Genomic DNA, 22,881 nt, shown 5'->3' with positions numbered 1-22,881 from the left:
TATAGTTTCTTCTTTTTTTCTTTTTATACATATATCATTAAAATAAATAAATAAATAAAAGGCTGGAGATAGATAATGACAAATTAATCTCACATTTTTAAGTCTTTTGATTGACTTTGAAACAAACTCAGCCCAAAAGAATTATCTGATCTTTAAAAACTAATTAATGTGGGCTGTGTCCTTTTGGATCCAAAGAGTCCCACGTCGAAATTAACATGGGCTCATTTTATCCAAATAAAAAGCCTGCAAAAAAACTATCCGTCTGCACTAGACTGTCTGAAAATTCCTGGCCCGCAGCTATGAATTATGAGTGATGAACGACAAACCAAGTCTCGCAGGCTATACGACGAAATTAAACTCAGTTCAAAACAGTCAAAACTGTCATGCCAACACCACCAACAACTCTCAATCAAAGCAAATAGATTCGCTGCGGTGTGTTAGGCGAACATGTACATGACCTTAAGTGTAGAGCAACATGTGGTTGGAAAATTGGAGAAATCGATTTTTCCCACTTGTATATTATCGTCTTGGTTTTTCACAATTATTGCTTCATATCTTATCAAACTCATCCAAACCACAGACCTTCTATCACTTAGGAGTATATCTAGTATCTACCACCAGATGTCCTTTAGCATATCAGGCAGGTAAGCTACTCCTGCACCTAGCTAGGTAGCTATTTGCTAGGAAAAATAAAAAGATTACTTATCATTCCATCTAATTTGTAATATACAAAACTATGTTGGGGGTAGTACAATAATAAATGTTACTTCATTTCATTTCAGTCATCCATCCTGTGATATATATGTGATATATGAAATTATTTTTCTTGATTAAAATGGTAATTTTTTCATCCAATTATTTTTGTTGGAATTATATTTTTAACTTAGATACACCACTTTGTGGATAGATGAAAATAATTAAAATCATATATAACATAGTTATTATTATTATTTTTTCGGGTGAAAATCATAGTCTAAAGAAGTGACATTTTTTTTTTATTTTTATTTTTGGCTTTGATAAAGAAGTGCATTTATTGCTCTTTACGCATATGTATTATCGATTGATATAGCTTCGTGTAGACTTTTTCTTGTTCATGCTTAGGAAACAAAATCGCCGAAAGATGCAGATTCAGGTTCTGCATATTTTCTATAAAATTCCGATCGAAAATTCTCTGTTCAAAGATTCCTTCAAAAAGTGGTTGTGCAAGCAAATGTGTATGGACCATTAGCAAGCTGAAAAAATAAGCATGGATTTTTATGAAGGATCTATGTAGACATATTCCATTTTAAAAACGCACCCGCTAGCTGTAAACTAGTTAATTAGACGCATCGAATACGGATGACATCGCCCAAAAGATAAAAATAAAAATAAAATTACATATGGAATAGCGACAAAATTGATTTACAAAGAGAGTAAAAAGGAGAGGGAATCCATTAAGGCAACTTTTTATACGGGAAGCGACCTGAGCTAAAGATGATAAGGATTCTTAATATCAGCAACGATCATGTACTTAAAGGACCACTACATCCTACCAGTACAGATTCTCTTTACTTTTAATTATACTAAAGTCTCACTCGACCAATATTACCAAAAAAAAAAAAAAAAAAAAAGTCTCATTCAACCAATCATATCAACTTTCTCAGCCTTTCCCCCTTGCAAATCCCAAGCAAACAATTGTTACAATATATATATATATATATATATATCCCAAGTAAACAAACCTGTAACTAACTAAAAACTTTTTTTTTTTTTTTCAATTTGTTTAGTTTTCTCTGCAACCAAAAACATGATCTTAGAATATAACCAACAATATTTCTTTAATTTTTGACCGGGAAATAACAAGTTCTTGTGAAAGCGAAGCATTATCTGTCACATTTTTTTTATATTTTGTAACCGAAGAATGATAATTTTGTTAACTTGGGTTAATAAATTTATAAGGATGTAAATTGGAAGAATGGTACTGCTCATTGAGCGTTGAATTTCATGAATACACAACTGTACTGTTTCCCTTTCGCTCTTTTTCTTTCTAGAGTGGTATTGTGGAAAAGCAAAATTCGGAATTCCAGCAGTGAAACAAACGTATATTTATAAGGAAACAAATAACAATGGCACTTTTGAAAAAAAAATAAAAAAAGAAAAAAAAAATCAAAGTCAATCGATGAGTGTCTAGAAAACCAACTCGGTCGGTAGGCAAGTGAAGTTCTGTGTATCTGCCAAGATATTATCTCAAGTTGAGCCTTTGAGAATATACCGAAAATTCCAAAACCACCCCCCATTACTTTTTTATTTTTATCTTTATTTTTTATGAAAGAAAATCCCCATTACTTTTTAGCAATAAATTGAGACCATATATTAGCTCGAATAACAGGAAGTGGAAGAATCAAGAACCATAATGTCTGCACCAATAACAATATAATAAGAAAAATAAAAGAACCACTAGACGATAAGAATCATTAGCAAAGAGATCTTGAAGATCGCCCAAGAGGTCAATTTATTGACCAATATGCAGTCTGTATCACCCTTGAATTCCGAACTACCAAATGAATATGCATACCCTACTCTCATTTTACCCAAAAAACAAAAGGGCATACCCTTATTCTCTCTGTCATACGAGGGATGAAAAGAAGTGGAATTTTTTTATGATAGAGCAACTGTAAAAATTGTAGATTTACCATTAGCACTGTCCATATGTAATGGATTAGGCTTTATTCTGAGAAGAAAATGGTAAGAATTCATACACTCAAATTGGTAAGATATGATATAACATGTATGTGTAGTGGTCTTAAAATGGCTGTTAAAGCGATTTATGTTGATAGTTTGGTATAAATAATAAACTTATATTTAACCGTTTAAGCTTTTAAAATTAATAATAATTTAATATTATATTAAGTTTCAAAATTTTAAATTTTGAAACCAATAATAATTTAACAACTTAATCATTTTCACTGTCTAAGAAACATTAGACTTACTAAGAAACAATTGACTCTTTAGGGAACTTGAAAAGCTCAAATAAAAAAGTTAAGCATGAACTGAACTGGAAGTGTTTTTTTGCTGTTTATACTACTAGAGTAACAACTCCATACTGAGATGCAACTTTATTGACCTTGTTGGATAAAAGTTCAGATTGTTATTATTTTGCGCATATTCAGTTAAAATTGCAATTTTTTTTTCATATATTTTTGATAAAGCGAAGTTGTAGACGTCTGCATTCCCGAATTTGAATTAGCATAAGTCTAAAGATTTTGTACAATAATAAAAGTATATTAGTACTAGTACTTCAGTAGCAAACAAAAATCGATGTCAAAATCAATATTTAAACATTGATAAGGAGAGTACTCTCCAGAACCTGCCCCAACCAAAAAAACAAAAGAAGGAAGAAGAAGAAGAAGAAGATAATTGATAAGCAACTAAGATCAGTTGCCTCCTTATCCCGAAAGGTTAACTGCTTACTGCATCTCGTGGTTAGCATGTAAAATATTAAATATCATGGAAGTACAAATAGTTCTATTTCTTACTTTAAAGCTTATGCGGAAAGCATATAGTTTCTAATCCATCTCTATACAACTTTTGGTACCGCAAATCGTGAAAAATATAAGGAATAAAAATTCAAACCATGTTTTGGATTCTCTGATTATAGATATAGCTCGAAGATAAGTAAGATAAAGAACTGGATTAGAAATAATCTCATATGAAATCAAATTGTAGTTTATCTGAACAGAGTTATCTTGATAAGTTACAAATTTGTAGTGGGGATCTCTCAGTGTTTGCTGAACCGAACTTTTTAATGGGATTTCTTGTACATATCCATAGATGATGCAGAGCTTTTTTCTGTGAAAGAATAACACCAGTTGGCCTTTTGCCGATTATGCAAGTGAGCTACAACTCTTAAAAAAAAAATGGCAGAAAGAGAATAGTTACTTCTTAAGCTAACAATTAATCGATTCAGAGATAAAAATGGCAAAAAAGCATCTCTGCCAAGCAGAACAGACTCTTATTCCATCTGGTAATGGTTAGAGAGAATAGCCTGAAGAAGCAACAACAGCTATTAACATGCTGGGGAGCTGATGATTTTTTTTTTTCCCTTTTTTTTTTTTTTTTTTTTTTTCAGTTCCTAGTAAGAAATAAAAGAAGTTCAACGTAGTAGTGAATTTAATAAAAGGAATATTATTTGTTTCAATAAAAAAAACAAAAGAGGCCGTCCTTTGATACTGATTCTCTCCCTCTTTCACTTGCTATTCCTTGTCCTGCTCTATCTTGTGGTTCCAAAGGAGACGGGTCACTTTATATTGTGCCCGTTTGGAAGATATATTCGCTCAACTGGCTGAACCCCACACTGCCTGCTTTTCCTCCTGCTTATAAGGAGCTCATTTGGTTCATCTCTTTCCCATGCCAATCCTTGACGTTGAGTCTAATCTTCCTTAGACTCCAACAACAATAAAACCATTCGTTCTCTTTTTCTGATCCAAAACAACAAATACACATTTTCCTTAAAAAAACTTTTATTTTTGTGCTATTTTTTTTTTTTTTTCCATTTGCTAATGGCATCCAACTCTCTCACTTCCTCTTGGACTCCTAAACAAAACAAACAGTTCGAAAAAGCTCTGGCTTTATACGATAAAGATACACCTGACCGATGGCAGAAGATTGCTCGAGCCGTGGGTGGTAAATCTGCTGAGGAAGTGAAACGCCACTATGAGATCCTTGAAGAGGATATTAGGCACATTGAGTCTGGTAAAGTACCATTCCCAAAATACAAGTCAAGTGGAAACAGCAGCTAAGCCAAAATTCTAATATTCTGTACTACAAGGGCTAGGCCAACAGGTAACTTTTTTCCCTTACAACTCCAAAACCACATTTCTCTTCACATTTACATTTTCCTTCAAAGATTAGGTGCTTGTGATTAATGCTTGTCCTTCCAGGGGAACCGTCAGCTGATTTGTACATTGGCATTGCCTTTGTCCTCATGTAACTTGATGTGTGGGCCTTTGGAAAAGTCCAGTGAATTGTAAAATTGTGAAAATAGCTTCTTCTTTTTTTTTCTTTTTCAGTGGTCCATCCAATTTTTCCAAGTTCCAACTGATCATTAGGTCAAATATATTATTCTCCAAACTACTTATGTACTATATATATATATATATATACATATATGTATGTATACATTAAATGTAAAAGGCGAAGACTGACCACACTATGTTCGACCTCTTATCCTGTCTGTAAGCTGAAGAAAGCCCATATGAGATCTAATCCTTCCTCTTTAGGATAACAACTTTGAAACTGTTCCCATGTGAGATACAAGAAGACATTTTGCATTCTTCTTTTGAATCTCAAAAAAAAAGAAAAAAAAAAAAAGGATTTGAAGAAGTCCCAACTCATTTTTTTAATTCATTCTTTTTCATTCCTCCATAACATTTCTCTTATTGTCAGTTTGTCTTTTACTCATGGCCAGGTCTTTCGGACAAAAAAAACTAAAGCTTTCTTTGGCTGCATTACTACTTTGAAAGTGAAGATGTATTAAAAAATTATTATTTTGTTTCATAAATAGAAAAATTGGATTGGATATGTTAAACCCTTTTTATAGACATGTGAGAATAATTATATGCATTTTCCATTATGCAGGTTGTTGAAATATTATAGTTTCAATGAAGTTGCAGGGGTGTAAAAAGTAGCACATGCAGAGAAGTATCTATTGAAATTAGTTGGTCACTTGGATGTGATTGTCCTGTTCTTCCTGTCTTGTAGTTCTCCTTCACTATTGTTGTCCGGTCCAATTGTGTAACCAAATCAATGTTGTGGGTTTAGTATCCCATTACATAAATTATAATATACTAGCTATCTCATTATCTCATCCAATTTTATCTTAGTCCATTTGGATACTATAATCTTCAATTGAAATTATTGAGAACGAAACAAAACAAAAAGCTAACTCTTTTTGAGATATAGTTAAAATTAAACATGAATCATAATTTAGAAAAACACCTTGACATTGAACTTTATTTATTTATTTATTGGTAGAGAGGATATATATTTATATTTAACATGGTTATGAATCAATGATTTGGTTTTAGTTTTTCTTTTTTCTTTTTTAAATTAAATTAAAATAACTGAGAATTGAAATTAATATATGAAAATATGAAAGGATATAATTTTTATCTTTGTCTATGAAATACTTTACAGTTTTTTCCTAATATGTAATTAATTTTAGTCTCTTTGGTTTGGTTTAATTTGAATAATTTTATTTCAAAAATTTAATCAAATTGATTTTTATTCCTTTCAATTTTTTTTTTTATTTTTTTTGTTAGTTGCCGGAGCATCTCAACTAATTTGGAGACTTGATGAAGAGTGTAGATTTGTGTTAATCATTTTATACAATATATTCACAATAGAATCAATAGTTAAAATATTGTACCGAATCATAAAATTAAAAATAGGGATAATAGTATTAAATATGATTTTAATTTTATTTAAAATTTTTAAATTTATGCCAAATCATGATATTTCAATTGGAAAACATTAAAAATATAATTTTCCTCACCCTAATATATTTTGTAATTTATTTTATACAGTCTATTTAAACGAAATTTATGATTTAATAGTAGAATTTGTAACAACTTATTTGTTTTTTTTTTTAAATATCAAATTCCTAAATATTTTTATTATTTTTCTACGCGAATATTAGATTTCATAATTCTGTTTTATTGAAAAACTTGAAATAATAAAATTATTAACTATATCAATATTTGTGCATCAAATAAAAAGGTGGAATTATATTTTATTTATCAATATGTATATATTTTTTTATATAAATATCAATGTAAAATAATTGGGCCAATCTGGGCCTAGGAATGGACTGGTAGCTTTGAGTCGGCACCGGTAGTCGGTTGAGACTTGGATTAAGATTAGGGGAATCGAACCCATTCCCCTTGTTTGGAGGGCTTAATGAAATATATCCATACCCTTTTAAACTTTTTTTATTTACCCATTTATATATATTTTGTCCTCAGTAAAAATTAAAATGACTCGAGTGTCCTTCTTTTTTTTTTTTTTTTTTTGGTCTTTCGAGAACCCACGCCACAATGCCAAGTCCCTGCACCATTTATTCTTCTTACTTTTCACAGATAATCCCCTCCATTGAAAACAAAAAAATCTCTACTTTCTTCTTTCTCCGTGGAAAAGCGTCCCTCATCTTAAGTATTTATGTATATTTTTCAGTTTGATTATTTGCGAAAAAAAAAAAAAAAGCTTGATACGTGGATATTGTTGTATATATTGTAGATATTTCTGTGGATATTGCTTTGCTGCCTACGATAAGCAGTGGCAGTTCGATCTCTAAGCCTTGCCAGCTGACCTTATCAGCAAGTAATTAATTAATTTATTAATTAATAAATAAATTATTGGAGGAGGAGTTAAGCAGCTGAGTAATGGGATTGGTGACTGAGTTCTGCGACGCCATAGCAGAGATCATAGAGAAAGAGAGGCGAGAGGGAAAAGGATCGTGTGGAGAAGGAAAAGGAAATGGAATGGAGAAAAAAAATAAAAAAATAAAAAAATAAAAACAAATAACAGAGAGAGAGAGAGAGAGAGGGGGGGGGGGGTTGGATGTGAAATGTGAGAGATGAGATATTGATAAGAGAGAGAGAGAAATTGTACGTGGTTTATAGAGTAAGGGTAGAGTTGGAATAATAAAAAAAAGATGGTAGATAAAAAAACTTTAAAAAAGGAAGGGTATTTTCCGTTAAGGAATTTAAAATAAGGGTATTGGGCCAAATTCCCGATTACTCCTCACGCAAAAGCCCATTTGTATAGTGCACACGAGAAATGTGTCAGTTCATTTTCGTTCAAACCCAATAGTTAGGGTTTAGGGTTTTATACTCTCGGTCGCGCCAGGCGTTTAAACCCCGTAAACCCGATGGTTCCGATAAACCTAATCGATGGCCATGAGTCCATTATTCCGTTAGAATTTTGAAAATAAAAGACAAATTTCCAGATAAAAAAACTCTCAGATTTTAGCTATGGCGGCCTCAAAGTTAACCTCGTGTGCAGCAATGGCTGCCGCCGTGGCCGCCGTGGCGTCACTGTCCACGCTATCCGACCGCGCGTACGCCGACAGTTTCTTTCGATTCCCTCCTTTCTCTTCTTCTACGCCTCCTCCGGTGGACCAAAGCAGCGATGCCAAATCGGAATCCCAATCCGCTGCAGCTGCTGAAGAGCCGAGAGGGTCGGGGTTCGATCCTGAATCGTTGGAAAGAGGCGCCAAAGCTCTCCGGGAAATCAATAACTCTTCCTATTTCAAACAGGTTTTCTTCTTTTTTTTTTTGTATCTTTTTTTTTTTCGTTTAGTTGATAAGGAAAGATGGGGAAATTAGCAGAAATTTGCAAATTTTTCTACTCAAGAAGAAATGAAAAAGAATATAAAATTTTGCGGTTATGAACTCTGTTCTTTAGGTTTTTGGTTCATCTCTAGAGAACCTGTATCGTATTCTTCACCCATTTCGTCCCAATTCAATTATTTTGATTAGTTTAGGTGCATTACTCTGATGTTGACATCTTTGGAAACCCATTTTAAAGGCTGCATTTTTTAAATAAAAAATTCTTCCTGAGTTTCTAGCCAATGGACCTGGACCATAGATCATTCTTTTATTTGGGATCAGAGTAAGGTCTAAATTGGTCATGGTATTCCTTTCTGTTTTGCCAGGTCGTTGATCTAATGAGAAAGCAGGAACAAACACGCCTTGCGGAGCTTGCTGCTGAAAAGGCTCATCATGAAGCAATTCAAGCTCAAGCTGATATTGTGAGTTACCATCGATCTCAGAGTTTTTTATCCTTTAATGTGTTGAATTATTTGTTATTATATTTCTACGTTGTGGTCGTTCAATTGTATAAAAGAATCATTGGTTCTGTTTTGCCCCTCAGTCTTATACGGATCTCAAGTCTCAACTTACATTGTATTGTTTTATGTTGGCAGGAACGGCAGAGGAAATTGGCTGAGGATCAAAGAAATCTAATACAACAACAAGCACAGGCAAAAGCCCAAATGCAACGATATGAAGATGAGTTGGCTAGAAAAAGAATGCAGGTGCAAACAGTAAAATGAGTTTGTATGCTTCTATCAAATGATTTTTGTGGGACTTAGAATGATACATTCATATATATGCATACTGAAACAGTTACTTGCTAATTTAGTTTTTGCCCCTTTTCCTCCTCACTGGACTATCTTTAAACCTTGGTCAAGTTTATGGTTTTGCGTCATTGTTCTTTAATTGTTCCATCTATGAAAAACAAGGACAATTTTTTATTCTTTTTCATTTGTCTTCTTTACAGACAGATCATGAAACCCAAAGGCGGCATAATGTTGAGTTGGTTAAGATGCAAGAGGAGTCCTCTACACGTAAAGAACAGGCAAGAAGAGCTACTGAGGAACAAATCCAAGCTCAGCAGCGCCAGACTGAGAAAGAGAGAGCCGAAATAGAACGGGAAACCATAAGAGTTAAGGCCATGGCAGAGGCTGAAGGTCGGGCCTATGAAGCAAAATTGACTGAGGACCACAACAGGAGAATGCTTGTAGAACGGATAAATGGTGAAAGAGAAAAATGGCTTGCTGCTATTAATGCAACTTTTAGTCATATAGAAGGTAAAGGACTCTAAAGAAAATGTGTTGCATTGATATCATCCAAATGCAGAATAGTTATCGTAATGATTAGAATCATTTTTTCCCCCCCTCCTATAGATTCAGTACCTAACTATCTATGCATTCTACTGATGCAAAGTCTTCCACTTGAGAGTAAATTTCACAAATTGAAATTGGAATTCTGAAGGTAGATTGTTACTTTGCAGAATGTATTGCTATAGATTATCACTTATAGCAGAGCAAAAGTTTTAACTTGCACTTTCTAATTTGACACTTATATTTCTGTTGTATGAAGTGCATGATGATTATGTTCTTCATCTTAGTTTCTTATCTTGAATATTTCAACATTGGTGGAACATTTAATTTCTTTTTAAATCTAATTTTTTACATTTAGATTATCTATTAGAATATTTTAATAATGCAATTATTTCTCTACTGCAATCTGCAGGAGGTGTTAGAACTTTGCTGACCGATAGGAATAAGTTGATTATGACTGTTGGAGGAGCCACAGCATTAGCTGCAGGAGTTTATACAACTAGGTCGGTATGCTATCATTTCATGGTATCTGAGCTAACTGTCATTTCTTGAATAAACATATGGTGGTTACTTCCTATGTAAACTGCCACATCGAAATTACACCACCATCACAACATTTTTGTGTTTTCGGCCAGGCTTTACTACCATTTATTTATTTGCTTCCATTGTATCATTCTCACTTGTCGAATAGCTTCTTAAACAGTGTATTATATGGAGGTGTATACGATTATTTATCTTTTAACTATATTGCAATTTGTTTGATTAGTATTTTTAATGTTAATTTGCATAAAAAGTACCTTTTTATGCCTTTAACCATTTGCATGAGTGTCAGAAATATATTTCTGATGGTTGTATTGTTTTATTGGAATATGTCATTTAATTATCTTCTTATATTTCTTACTGCTTTTACAGAGAAGGTGCTAGAGTTATATGGGGGTACATTAACCGGATACTAGGGCAGCCATCACTGATTCGGGAATCATCCATGTCAAGGTTTCCAGGGTCGGAAATAGTTTCTAAAGCAAAGAATAAAGTTTTAAAATATAGTACAGGAGCTGTGGCTTCTGGGACTTTGCAAAATAAAAATGGTCTTGAAAACATTGTTCTCCATCCTTCGTTAAAAAGGAGAATAGAGCATCTTGCTCGAGCTACAGCAAACACAAAGACTCACCAGGCGCCCTTTCGTAACATGCTGTTTTATGGGCCGCCTGGTACTGGTAAAACTATGGTTGCAAGGGAAATTGCTCGAAAATCGGTATTGTACCAACTGACGGCTTCACCCTATTTGTATTTAATCACTGAGGTTCATTTCCGAAGTTCCAATCGTAACCAAGTATTCTTGTACAGGGATTGGACTATGCTATGCTGACTGGAGGAGATGTTGCTCCACTGGGTCCTCAGGCTGTTACCAAAATCCATCAAATATTTGATTGGGCTAAGAAATCAAGCAAAGGTTTACTGCTTTTTATAGACGAGGCAGATGCTTTCTTATGCGAGTAAATAGTTCTCTCCTCTTCTCTTTTCTTTTGTTCCTTTTTCCTCTGACGATGGAACTTGTAGTTGGCGGATCATTGTTATTACAATAAGCTTAGCCTTTTTCATTAATGTCTGCTTACAGATTATATAACACACTATATTACCAGCACATATTTGTACACGGAATACTTAGAACCATTTTATGCCATGCAGACGTAATAGCATACATATGAGTGAAGCTCAGCGAAGTGCTCTCAATGCACTGCTCTTTCGAACGGGAGACCAATCCAGAGACATCGTTCTAGTCCTTGCCACGAACAGGCCAGGTGATCTTGACATTGCTGTCACTGACCGTATAGACGAAGTGATCGAGTTCCCACTTCCAGGAGAAGAGGAACGCTTTCAACTACTAAAGCTCTATTTGAACAAGTACCTGTGTGGTAATGGTGGCAAAACGCCTAGTAAATGGGGCCATTTGTTTAAGCAAACGACACAGAAAATAACCATCAAGGATATGTCTGATGATATGATCCGAGAAGCTGCACGCAAGACCGAAGGTTTCTCTGGTCGTGAAATAGCAAAACTCATGGCCGGTGTCCAAGCAGCTGTATATGGGCGACCAGACTGTGTTTTAGATTCCCACTTGTTTCGTGAGATTGTAGATTACAAAGTTGCCGAGCACCATCAGCGAATTCAACTAGCAGCTGAAGGTGGTCAGCTCCAGTTTAGCTAGAAGAGAATTTTGTTGCCCCTCTCTCATTCAATTGTGGCCCCAAAAAATAGTTATTTTTGTTTTAATTAAATACTTTTTTTTTATAAATAAATATTAATTAATGTATTTTATGATTTTTTTCCCCCCTCTGCTTCAAACAGAGTGAGGACGTTTGGCTTGAAAAGTAAGGTTCTTAGGTGCTTTTATTTTATTCAAATGAATATCGATGATAATCAAATTTTTTTTTAATTTATGAAAGGAGGTTGATAATTAATTTTTTTTTTAATGATAATTTACGTTGCATAAAGAATGCAACAAAATTTAAGGCGATTAGATAATGTGATGTTCGAAGCATTTGAAATTGAACATGGTTAAAGTTATATGCTAATTAAATATTATAAAAATAAATAGAAGAAAATCACTATCAAATAAGATTAACTCTAAACATTAATATTGACACATTATAAACTATAAGAAAATAAAGTACAAGTTCCAATTACATAATTAGACGAAACTGTTAGAAAATTAACAATTTAGAGGCAATTATGAAGGGGGTTAGCATTTACCCTGTAGTCAGAAAAATAATACATGATAATAAATGTATCTACCCTGAAAAAGAATTTCTGACTTGTTAAAAACAAAAACTCTCAATAAACCGAATTCGATAATTCTGAAATGAAATTTATAAAATATACCGTCGGAAATTGGGCAAGAAAAGTGCCTTAATTTGCGGACCAGCATTAAGCAACACGTGGAAGGAAAGGAAGCACTGCCCCATTTATAACTATCTGAATAACTGCCACGTAAGCCCCCCCAAAAGCGCCACGTAAAAGGGACCTGTCTGGCTGTCTGAAACACAACCGCCTCCGACTTTTCTTGACAAGTTTCATTCAAAAATAAGCCAGCGACTTCATAGGTATAGGATCTGAAACTCTTTCTGTTTGCCTTGCTACTTAAAAAACCGATTCGACGTCAGTTTTTCGTAATTTCTGGAACACAAAAACTCGCAGGGAGAAAAACAAAGGAAGAAGAAGAAGAGAGATGGCGAAGAGAACAGCATTGCTGATGTTATGGCTGGGCTTATGGATAGGTACGAGCTGGTGCTGGAGCGAAAATGCCATGGACAACGCGAGGGAGAGAGCCGACATAGCAGCTGGGAATGCCAAGCTCAGAGCCCAGGAGACCATGCAAGATGCTAGGGAAAATACCAACTCCTGGACCGATTGGGCTTTTGATAGGTTCTCCGAGTAATTTATCAATCACCCTAGCTAGATCCGTCTTTCCAGCATATAATTGTAGCTATGTATATTTTATATGTGTATTTTTTGTACATTTATATGAGCAGTTCTGCTATATCCACGTACATCCACGTACACCCACTATAACGTGGATGTGCCTAATCCATCATTTATAATTTATGGATTATGATAAATTATATAATTCAATTACATGTAAATTATTAATTAAATAATTAATTGAATATGATTGATGGATTATATGGAATCGATAATAAAATATATTCATTTTAATTTAGATGCGATCTGCTCGCATATTAGTTAATTAAATAATTCATTGAATATGATTGATGGATTATAAAGAATTGGTAAATATATATTCATTTTAATTTAGGCGCGTTCTGCTTAGATAGTGTAGCAAAATTATTTATGTGAGATAATTTGTTTATATATATATATATATTATTATTATTATCTTGTTTACTAATGATTATTTAGATATATATATATATATATAAAATTGTTGCTACATGAGCAGGGGGATTGGAATGAGGAAGGAGAATGTAAAAGAGACAGCTCAAAATGTGAAGGATAAAGCTGAGAATGCAGCCTCAAGAGCCGCGGAGACAATGAGCTCCGCTGCATCCGGTAATTAATTTTTTTTTTTCTCAGCTTATTTTATATGTCTTTCTATTGCCTTTTTGGATTAAGATGAAGAGCTTGTTTGGGACTAATATTTTAAATATGTTTTGACAATTCTATTCAAAGGATAAAAAAATATATATACTTGTTTTTCTTGATAATAGATCATCGTTTGTATGAACACCATTTGGTACTTAAGAGCTTATATTTGTTTAGAAATGTCCAAGTATGCTTCCGAAAAGGCTGGTGACGCAGCCAATATAGCTTACGATAACGCAGATCAAACTATACGAATGGCTACGGATAGAGCCAGTGACACCAAAGATACAATATCAGGAGCAATTGACTATGGAAAAGAGAAAGCCTACGGTGCTTACGATGATGCAGCACAGAAGCTTAACATGGCTAAAGAAAGAGCTTCAGATAAAGGCAGAGATGCTGAAGAGACAATTGCAAGGGCAATAGGGTCCAGAAAAAATAAAGCAGAGTATGCATACAACGATGCCAAGGAAACAATGAAGGACAAAGCAGCTAATGCATATGAGGAAGCTAAACAGAAAATAAGTATTGGTTCGGACAACACCGAGGAAGCCAAAGTTCCAATGTCCGAGGCAATAGATTTCGGGATAGAAAAGGCTTCGAATGCTTATGATGAAGCCAAGAGAAAATTCAACCAGGCCTCAAACATGGCATTCGACAAGGCTTACGATGCTAAAGAGACGATGGAGGTAGGGATGAGATATGGAAAAGATAAAGCCGGAAATGCATATGATGAATTCAAGCAGAAAATGATGGAAATGGCGGAATCGGACGAGGCCAATGATGTGAAAGATACGGTGTCGGCAGCGATGAGATATGGAAAAGACAAAGCCGCGAACGCATACAATGAAGCTAAACAGAAAGTGGAGGAGTCGTATTTTTCCGCCATGGAAAGTGGGACCCCACAAGACAAAAATAACTACGAGTTTGCGAAGGAGAAAGCGTCCAAGGCAGCAGGCGATCTTGGGGCGAAAATGAGAATGGGTGATGGTAATCTATAAAGAAGATTTACCACAGAACTTAAAGTGGATATCATCGATCTGACTGTGAGTTTTATATCGTTGCTATATATGTTCCTTTGTTTACATAATAAATGTGTTTTCTATCTAAAAATCTTTCATTCCAGGAACTCTTATTAGCTTAACTTTTTTAAAGCAAACTAGCTTGTGGATTTTTTTTCTCTCTCTTTTTTTTTTTTTTTTTTTGGTTGGTTTTTTCAAAATGAGATCTAGTCTAGCTAGTTCATGTGAAAAAGAGGTTTTATGATGTGTTAATACTATTTTGGTCTCTTAGATGGTAGAAATATATATGCATTATTGGATTGGTATGTTGCAGGGTCCAAGTTGTCTATATAGTGACTAGTTTTGTATAATGTATGGGCAAATATAGAGCTAGTAATAGTATTGCTGTCCTTGAAGCCCATTGGAGCTATGCTTTCATAGAAATATATATATATATATATATATATAATAAGTTGCTTCCATGTAGTAATATTGAATGACTTAATCAGATAGTAGTTAAATTAGTTATGATATATGATTCTAACTTCTTATCTTTTATTCCTTTTCTATCAACTATTGAATTAGGCAATTTCAACTACGAATGATTTCTCAAAAAGATTACTACATTGAACATATATATCTATATGATAAATATTTGATAAGGATCAGGGGAATGGCAGTAGTGAATTGTAATAAGCAATCTTGGTTTTCATTTTTAAAATTATAAATAAAATACCTAAGATTATGATCATAGTCACAACATATAGAGAGAGAAACTCTGCATGCAGATGTGGAAGAAATATGACAACACACACTTGAAACCTAATCAATTCAACTAATGATCTAATGGGGTGTACTCTAAAATCATACGTTTCACGCAAACTTTGGGTACTTGATTAAATATATTAGATTCAATGATAAGGAAAATGAAAATTAAAAGAATGATTAGCCGTTGAGAGAGGTTTAATTCAATGCGCCATCAAACATATATAAGAATCAATGCTAATTTTTCAACTAATTAAGTTGTCCATTCATCCTTTTCAGTTGTCAGTTTTTCTCATTGGAGAGCCATTAATTACTGTATTCAGTGGTTATCCGTTCATTTCCCCTTTTTTTTTTTTTTTTTTTTTTTTTTGGGTGTGGAAGTTCCTTTCCCTAAGTTTAATGGCTGTTTTGATGGCATTCTATGGGGACCATGGTAAATCTTGTTATTTCATCTATGCCATTACTCTTTAGTACTGCTTGCACATAGCCTTTTTTTTATTTTTTATCTTTTGCTTTTAGTTGAGCTGAGCTCCTTCAAGGGAATGATTTTTATAATTGGTTTATCAAATTTTCTTTTGCAAGTTTAAAGCTGGCTAGCTCATGTCAAATCAAACAATGAGTCAATGAAATTTGTAGTTTATCTTTTTAGTAGATGCTTGTAAATATACTCTCTGATCCGTGCATGTGAACCCCTGAATTATTTTTATGACTCTTTTTACGACTCTTCATTAATATTCGTCACATGGCGGCCATGGAGGTATGATCAATTGGCTACCCCTATATCTCTTGTGTATCTCTCTCCTTTTTTTTTTTTTTTTAATACAAAATTTTACAGCAATATATTTATATAAGTACAAATTTTCTTGGATTAAAAAAAAAAAAAATCTTGGAATAAAATTTGTGTACGATCGACTACTAATTAATTACCGTCCTAGCTGGTTTGACTTTCTTTAATTGAGCTTTAAATTCGTCAGCTAGCTACTCATCCGAGTCTACTTATGATCCATGCAAATCCCTGAAATTTTGTTTTCATAAAAGAATTTTTACATGGTGTCATGATCTTCGCATGACAAGCAACTCATTTATGATTTATGTATATTTCAAGAATTTAGTTAGCATATATGGAAGAAATGGCTTAGTTTGGTCTGTATTTTTGGTTCTACTTTCAGGAACAGGATTCTTTAATCTGTTCGCCAAAAAATCAAAAAGATAAAAAAATTTAAAAATAAAAAAATAAAAAAATAAAAAAAATAAAAAAATAAATAAAAAGGAAGGGAGAAAAAAGAACGTGTGACACGCTTTTAGGCTGCAACTTTTTCAGACAATTTTAAAGACATTGTGTAGGTTCTGTGAACTTTATTTATACAATCACATTAGTATTTTTCAGAACGGAAAATGAAAATAATATTCTAATTTGGTCATCCTCTCCTCGTAATTTTTTTATTTTTGATATTCAGAAATTAAGGAAATATATTTTAAATTTAGTTGAACGTAATGAATTCATGTCTGAAAAGAAAAAACATCATTGGTTGGTAAATTTCTATGTGAAACCATGTTAAACACTTGGTTATACATATTAAAGATATATAATTACAATTTAAACATGATATCAGAATTTAGTTTTAAAAATCTAAACTTAAGCCACACCACCATCTATTTAATAAAAATTAACTTTATAAAAACCAAAATGGTCTGCTAGAGGTAACCGTTTAACTTATTGCAATGAGTGATAATTTAATAAATAAGAAAAACTTCTATAACTAATTAGTCATTGTCTTGCATTGAATATAAGATTTGGCCGAAAACATTTTTATGTATGTTTTAAAGTCAAAGCTCCAATGTTTGGACATTTTTTTTCCGCCTGAATTTCCTCACTGTCGGAGATTCTTCTCTAGAAAATGCTTTCAGTTCAAACCTTGTAAGGGCATGCGCAACCTATATAATAGGTTCGACATTCAACTTTATTCAACATATATTGAGAATGCGCTAACTACTACATATGCTTGGTCTTCACAAATGTATATTTCCATGCCCAAAAAATTTCCAAAACAGAAAGAGCTATATTATAGGTTACAAAATATTCATGTACGGAAAAATAAATAAATAAAAGTTCTCAAGAAGAAACTTTATTCCAAATAGAAAACCTATTAGAGGTTAAAAGCGCCCCCCCCCCCAACAAAAAAAAAAAAAAAAAAAAAGAGAGAGAGAGAGAGAGAGAGAGATATAAAAGAGAAAAGGTTTATTTGGAATTTGCAGATGTCTGTGTCCTAAAAACAGGAAGCACAACTTGTATTGTCTCGTTTGCCAATCGGCTTTGGCAGCTGAAGCAAAAACCGTAGGGTTTTAGAGAGCCAAGGTTTCAAAGCTTAATAGATATTGAAGTTTTTAATGGAAGAAATTCAATAACCAATACATGAAATGATTTTTTTTTTTTTTTTTTTTCCTGAAATGAAATGTTGAGCCGGAACATGCATATATAATACACAGATAGATCTTAGGGCCCTCATACTCATCACCACAACCAAAAAGCTGTTATTTTTTCTTTTAACTTTTCCTTAATGAAAGATTTAAGCTAGCTAGTAATGGGGAAACAGAAAAAGGTTTAGATCCCAATTTCTTATATGTTGGAAATTGACAATGAAAATAAACAAAGAACGAAGAGAATACAATGAAGTTGATGTTAATCAATATGATCACTGAGAGAAATTAATTGAGACAATAATCATCAGGAGTAATTTGCTATAGTCTGCCTCCTCCTTTTTTCATCTAGTTTTGTTCTTATAATATGCACATGCATCTAAATCTAATTATTCACTAATAAATCAATCTTTTTTTTTTTTTTTTCCCCCTCTTTTTCTCACCCCAGTAGTAAAGAATCCATTGTGGAAAAAAAGGGATTGAAAATAATTAATTTGTTTTTGTTTTCCTTATAACACTTACACTTCCTTCTTCTTCATGGTCTGTTTATTATTATGCATCCAAACCTTGAAAACCTTTCTCTTTACACCCACTTCAGAACAAAACTGCTGGACATCTTGCTCATCATGCTTTTGGATCCTCCAACCCAACTTCTCTGCGAATTCCATCATCTTCTCCTTCTGCGGTTGACTGAACTTCGTCCGAAACCGTTTCTTCGATGCACTTGCTTGATTATGATGATGCTGCACTACTGCTGAACAACCCGCTTGTCCTCCAACTCCATAATTCGACTCAAACATGTTGAGATCTTCGCTTGAAGACTCCGCGGCCGTCCAACCTCCTCCGCCTCCACCGAAAGTCATCATCATCGGTGCCATCAGGCTGCCACTGGCGGCGGCTGCGGCAGAGGGACTCGTCAAAAGACCATGCGAAGAGAATTGATAATGACGAACACGTTGCTGTTGTTGTTGATGAAGTTGATGTTGATGATGATGATGAGGAGGAGGAGGAGGAGAAGGAATTTGTGGATGAGGTGGCAAAGTAGTAGCAATTGAACTTCTCCTGCCATTGATGTCTTTGAGGGGGTTATAGGAATAGTAACTAGCATTAGGTAAATATTGAGACTCGCCGTCGATCTCTTTCCGGTGGAAATTCCTGTGGCACTCGCAAGCGGCGCATTTAAATGAATCCGAAGAGCCTTCGTCTCCGCTGGGCATGAATTCTCCGCAGCCGTCGAGCACGTGCCCGCCGGTGGTGGCCGCATGGTTCTTCAAACATTCCCGATACCGTACCAAAGAAGCTGCGACGGCGGCGGCCGTGGATGGTGGTGGTGTTGGTTGTGGTGGAGGTGGTGTTTTGAAGTTTGATCCACTGGCTGTTATTATTGTTGTTGCACTTGATGTGGAAATTGGAGCTGGAACTGGATCTGGGTTCTGGTGGTCTTGATGATCTTTTCTGGATTTCTGTTGATGTTGCTGAGGAATATTGAGAGGTTGGAAATGGGATTGGAAAGAAAGAGTAGTATGGTGTTGGTCTAGGGTTTCATGATGAGGTGGGCTGAAGATTGAGGTACCATGACCAATTTGATCTCTAATTCTCTCTCCCAAACCCAGAGATGACGAAGAATTTAGCTTGGAAGAAGAAGATTCTATATTGGGTGAGTTATAACCCACAGTGCTCGGCATCCCTATTTCCTTATCCTGGCCTCTCAGTTCCATTAAATCTCTGATGTCTAATGTAGGCCTTGATCTATTCCTCTGTCTCTCTTTCTATTTTTTTTTAATTATTTTTATTTTTCAATAAAAATAATTTGGAGTGCTTTCTTTAACCATCTCCATCTTTAATGATCTTCTACCTCAAATTACTGTTCTTTTATCACTAATTTCTCTCAAAACACTAATTTGTCTCCCTCCCCATCTATCTAATACAAGTACAAACATATATAATTAGAGAACAAATAAGCTAAACCAAAAAAGATTAATATTTTTTTTTCTCTCTCCCTAATTCTGATTTTGACATTTTTTCTGGGTGCTAAACCCACCAACCCATATCTCACTGATTTCAACCCTAGCTCTCAAAAACGCAAGCGAGTGACAGAGCAGTATTAGTAGATAGACAAGTGATGGATGAGATGAGATAAGAAGGTTAGATTAATTTCACCAGACACACTAAAAAACCCCCAAAATAAAAAAGAGCAAATTATTGGAGTTCCAGAGCAGCAGTGGAAGGATTAACCAGTGCGGGACCTACTAAAAGCTAAAAATTAAAAATTAAAATATAATAATAATAATAAAATTTACCACCTTGATAGCTTCAACAGTAGTGCATATATATTTATATATATATAAGAACTCAAAAAGAACCATATATATATATATATATATATAAGCACAGGTTGTTGATCTCTAGCATTTCATTAAGAAGGTAATCCTACATTATCAGAAAGTAGGTGGAAAGAGATGAAGAAAAAAGGCTATGTGTTTCCTATCACCCATCCAACCCAATAAAATCCATCGATCAAAGGAAGAGGTTTTTAGATGAGTTAGACTTGTACTCAAAATGAGAGATATTGGCCAAAAAAACTGAGAGGAAAGAATAGTAGTAGTCTTTGCAGAACAACCGACAGGGTCATGTTAGTCTTCTCCCACACACTGCACCTGGTCCAGTTCCTAATTATTGCCCATTCTTCTCTCTCTCTCTCTGCAAACCCTAACCTACTACCATTTAAAAAAAAAATTAAAAAAAATCGAATGTGTGTGTGATTTGTGTAAAAAGAAAGAAAACGATGTGTCGGACTTGACGCTACTCTGCTTATTGCCTGGAATCTTCCTGCAAAATCTCAAATTCCTTATAGATTAAATGGTTTCAGATTTGAGTATAAGACCTGAGAAAAAAAAACCCAATTAGAGTTGCTCAAATTCTAAAACAATGCGGTTTATTTAGCCTAATAAAGACAGCGAGAGAAAGAGATGGAGAATGGGAGGTAAAGCGAATGAAAGAGAGACGGAGAGAGAGAGATCAGAATGCTGGTCCACAGCACACAAATTGGTTTTTGTTAGTGTGTGTGGTGTGTCAGATTCCCTTGGTGTGTCTTTCTCTCTCTACTCGAGGCTGTTTGTGCGCCTGCAGGAGTTTCTGCTACAAAAAGACTTTAACCACGGGCAGAGGTGCCTCAGTCCTTTCCCTCATTGTAAAACTTTTCCTTTTTTTTTTTTTTTTTTTACCAAAACTTATTATTGGCGATTTTTCTTCTCTTCTTTTTCTTCTCTCTCACACATCCTGCACTATTTTGGTCGCTTTTGCAGTACACTCTCTTTCTCTCTTTCTCTCACGTTAACCAATATCTAACATTTTTTCTAAATTGCATTATTTGACTTTTGCCTCTTCTTTCCTACTTCCCCTAATTTTGGTCAATGCACTGTTTTCTTCTGGTCCACGACATGCATTCCACAAAACCATTTTCCATGGTTAGGTTATGACCTCTTGTACTATATATCGAAGTACTGTATATGACATAGTTAGCTTATTTATTACTATTGAAAAAAAAAAAAAACACATTCACGCAAGGAGGAATGTAAAAAAAATTAATAATGAAATAAAAGAAAAAAATATTTATTAATAATTGATATTTAGATAATTAAGTGAATGAAAATGAATGACAAAATACAAAAGATAATAAATATTTTTATACAGTAATAATAAAAATATTTTTTAAATATTAAAAATATCTATTAAAATATTTCCATTTTCATCCATTTTGAAAAATAAAATTGATTAAAATAAAAGAATCAATATCTTTTGTATTATTCCGCCTCCTTTCATTTTTAGCTCATTTTCTTCCTATTTCTTCATATTTCATCAATTAAACATAGTATTAATTTATTGTTATTATGTAATTATTCATGCTAAATTTTATTTTATTTTTTTAAGCACAAGTACTTATGGAGGTTTAGGCTTCACATCATGAACATGTTTTTGTATCTTATTTACAAGATAAGTTTAAATTTTTTTTAAACTCAAATTCAAAGATTAAAAAATTTGATTGAATGTTATTTTACGTAATTCCAATTAATTGCAGATTCTAAAACCACACCATTGCCCCTAGGTTTTGAGATGCAAGCTCTGCAACTTAAAATATTTTTATATTAAAAGAGTGGTATCCAAGCATCTAATTAATATTGTGATATAATAATTAAATAAGAGAGTAGTAGAGTGGCGTTGCTTGGTCAGTTACATGCACCTTTTTGTTCTCTCGTGACACCAACCCATTGTTTTTATGACAAATTAGGAAACAAGACCCCCCAAAAAGTTCTTGCATTTGTTTATTTTTATTACTCTAAGTCAGAAGTACTTAGCTTTTGAGGGTTCCAAACTCAATAATATACCGTGAGCCGCTTAAAATAATTATAAATTTAATATTTAAGATTATCGAAGACACTAGCACTGGCAACCGAGGGAGGGAAGGGGAAGGGGAACAATTTCCAACAAATTAATCTTCGTTAATTTAAAAGGAATAAAGCTCACTGATTAAACAAATAGGACAACCTCTTTCTTCCTAATCAATGCCTGCACAAGTTATGCTGGGACTCCGGGGACGTGGCGAAAGCCCAGCCAAGTGCTAGCTCCATGGTCTTGCTCTTTCGTTTTTCCACGGCCACTTGGGTTTCTCAGGTTTTATATATATTTTATAATTAATTTTGTTCAATATTTTCGTCGCTGACTGTCACTTCCAAGTTGTATCCATCCCCCAAAAGGACCGTGTGAAGTTTTGTCCATGTTCTCGTTTAGAAATTCATCGTTTTATTGTTTTTCAATCTTCCAAGTCCTAGAGCATTTTTCCTTTTTTGTGGGCCCTTAGTCCCTGATCATATAAATCTTTTAGGTAACAGTCCGTAACATAAATCTGATTCAAACCCGGTTTGTTCAATGTTC

General features: G+C 33.9%; 4 protein-coding genes across 5 annotated transcripts; 3 read left to right on the top strand and 1 right to left on the bottom strand.

The window, feature by feature from the left end:
- The first annotated feature begins 3,719 nt into the window (after positions 1–3,719).
- Positions 3,720–5,845, top strand: LOC125423705 (protein RADIALIS-like 3). Its single transcript, XM_048478656.2, has 2 exons — positions 3,720–4,821; positions 5,617–5,845. Exon 1 carries the CDS (start codon positions 4,539–4,541, stop codon positions 4,776–4,778), a length of 240 nt encoding a protein of 79 aa, XP_048334613.1. The 5' UTR covers positions 3,720–4,538; the 3' UTR covers positions 4,779–4,821; positions 5,617–5,845.
- Positions 5,846–7,747: 1,902 nt separating this feature from the next.
- Positions 7,748–11,992, top strand: LOC107424645 (uncharacterized). The gene is made up of 8 exons (XM_016034488.4): positions 7,748–8,294; positions 8,693–8,788; positions 8,963–9,073; positions 9,319–9,628; positions 10,074–10,164; positions 10,574–10,916; positions 11,009–11,157; positions 11,351–11,992. The coding sequence occupies exons 1-8, from the start codon at positions 8,010–8,012 to the stop codon at positions 11,868–11,870; spliced, it is 1,905 nt and encodes a 634-aa protein (XP_015889974.2). The 5' UTR covers positions 7,748–8,009; the 3' UTR covers positions 11,871–11,992.
- A 753-nt stretch (positions 11,993–12,745) lies between these two features.
- Positions 12,746–14,951, top strand: LOC107424670 (late embryogenesis abundant protein D-29). 2 transcript variants are annotated; one of them, XM_016034519.4, is made up of 3 exons: positions 12,746–13,087; positions 13,623–13,732; positions 13,943–14,951. In XM_016034519.4, the coding sequence occupies exons 1-3, from the start codon at positions 12,891–12,893 to the stop codon at positions 14,764–14,766; spliced, it is 1,131 nt and encodes a 376-aa protein (XP_015890005.1). In that variant the 5' UTR covers positions 12,746–12,890; the 3' UTR covers positions 14,767–14,951. The 2 variants fall into 2 exon arrangements, with proteins under 2 accessions (XP_015890005.1, XP_015890004.1); XM_016034518.4 differs by having other exon boundaries at positions 12,747–13,096.
- A 3,163-nt stretch (positions 14,952–18,114) lies between these two features.
- On the bottom strand, positions 18,115–21,153 carry LOC107424648 (zinc-finger homeodomain protein 6). The gene has a single exon (XM_016034492.4). The coding sequence runs from the start codon at positions 19,665–19,667 to the stop codon at positions 18,468–18,470; it is 1,200 nt and encodes a 399-aa protein (XP_015889978.3). The 5' UTR covers positions 19,668–21,153; the 3' UTR covers positions 18,115–18,467.
- Between the last annotated feature and the right edge of the window lie 1,728 nt (positions 21,154–22,881).

The sequence above is a fragment of the Ziziphus jujuba genome, chromosome 7 (assembly GCF_031755915.1).
Source record: "Ziziphus jujuba cultivar Dongzao chromosome 7, ASM3175591v1".
Lineage (NCBI taxonomy): Eukaryota > Viridiplantae > Streptophyta > Magnoliopsida > Rosales > Rhamnaceae > Ziziphus > Ziziphus jujuba.
The sequence above is the reverse complement of the archived record's forward strand: the minus strand, read 5'-3'. Positions and strand labels throughout refer to the sequence as shown.

Bases quoted from the DNA above. Each gene is read 5' to 3' on its own strand.
- LOC125423705 (XM_048478656.2), top strand. From the start codon at position 4,539: ATGGCATCCAACTCTCTCACTTCCTCTTGGACTCCTAAACAAAACAAA.
- LOC107424645 (XM_016034488.4), top strand. From the start codon at position 8,010: ATGGCGGCCTCAAAGTTAACCTCGTGTGCAGCAATGGCTGCCGCCGTG. The intron at 8,295-8,692 runs GTTTTCTTCTTT...CTGTTTTGCCAG, and splicing joins ACTCTTCCTATTTCAAACAG to GTCGTTGATCTAATGAGAAA. The intron at 8,789-8,962 runs GTGAGTTACCAT...TTATGTTGGCAG, and splicing joins TTCAAGCTCAAGCTGATATT to GAACGGCAGAGGAAATTGGC.
- LOC107424670 (XM_016034518.4), top strand. From the start codon at position 12,891: ATGGCGAAGAGAACAGCATTGCTGATGTTATGGCTGGGCTTATGGATA. The intron at 13,097-13,622 runs GTAATTTATCAA...CTACATGAGCAG, and splicing joins GCTTTTGATAGGTTCTCCGA to GGGGATTGGAATGAGGAAGG. The intron at 13,733-13,942 runs GTAATTAATTTT...ATATTTGTTTAG, and splicing joins AATGAGCTCCGCTGCATCCG to AAATGTCCAAGTATGCTTCC.
- LOC107424648 (XM_016034492.4), bottom strand. From the start codon at position 19,667: ATGGAACTGAGAGGCCAGGATAAGGAAATAGGGATGCCGAGCACTGTG.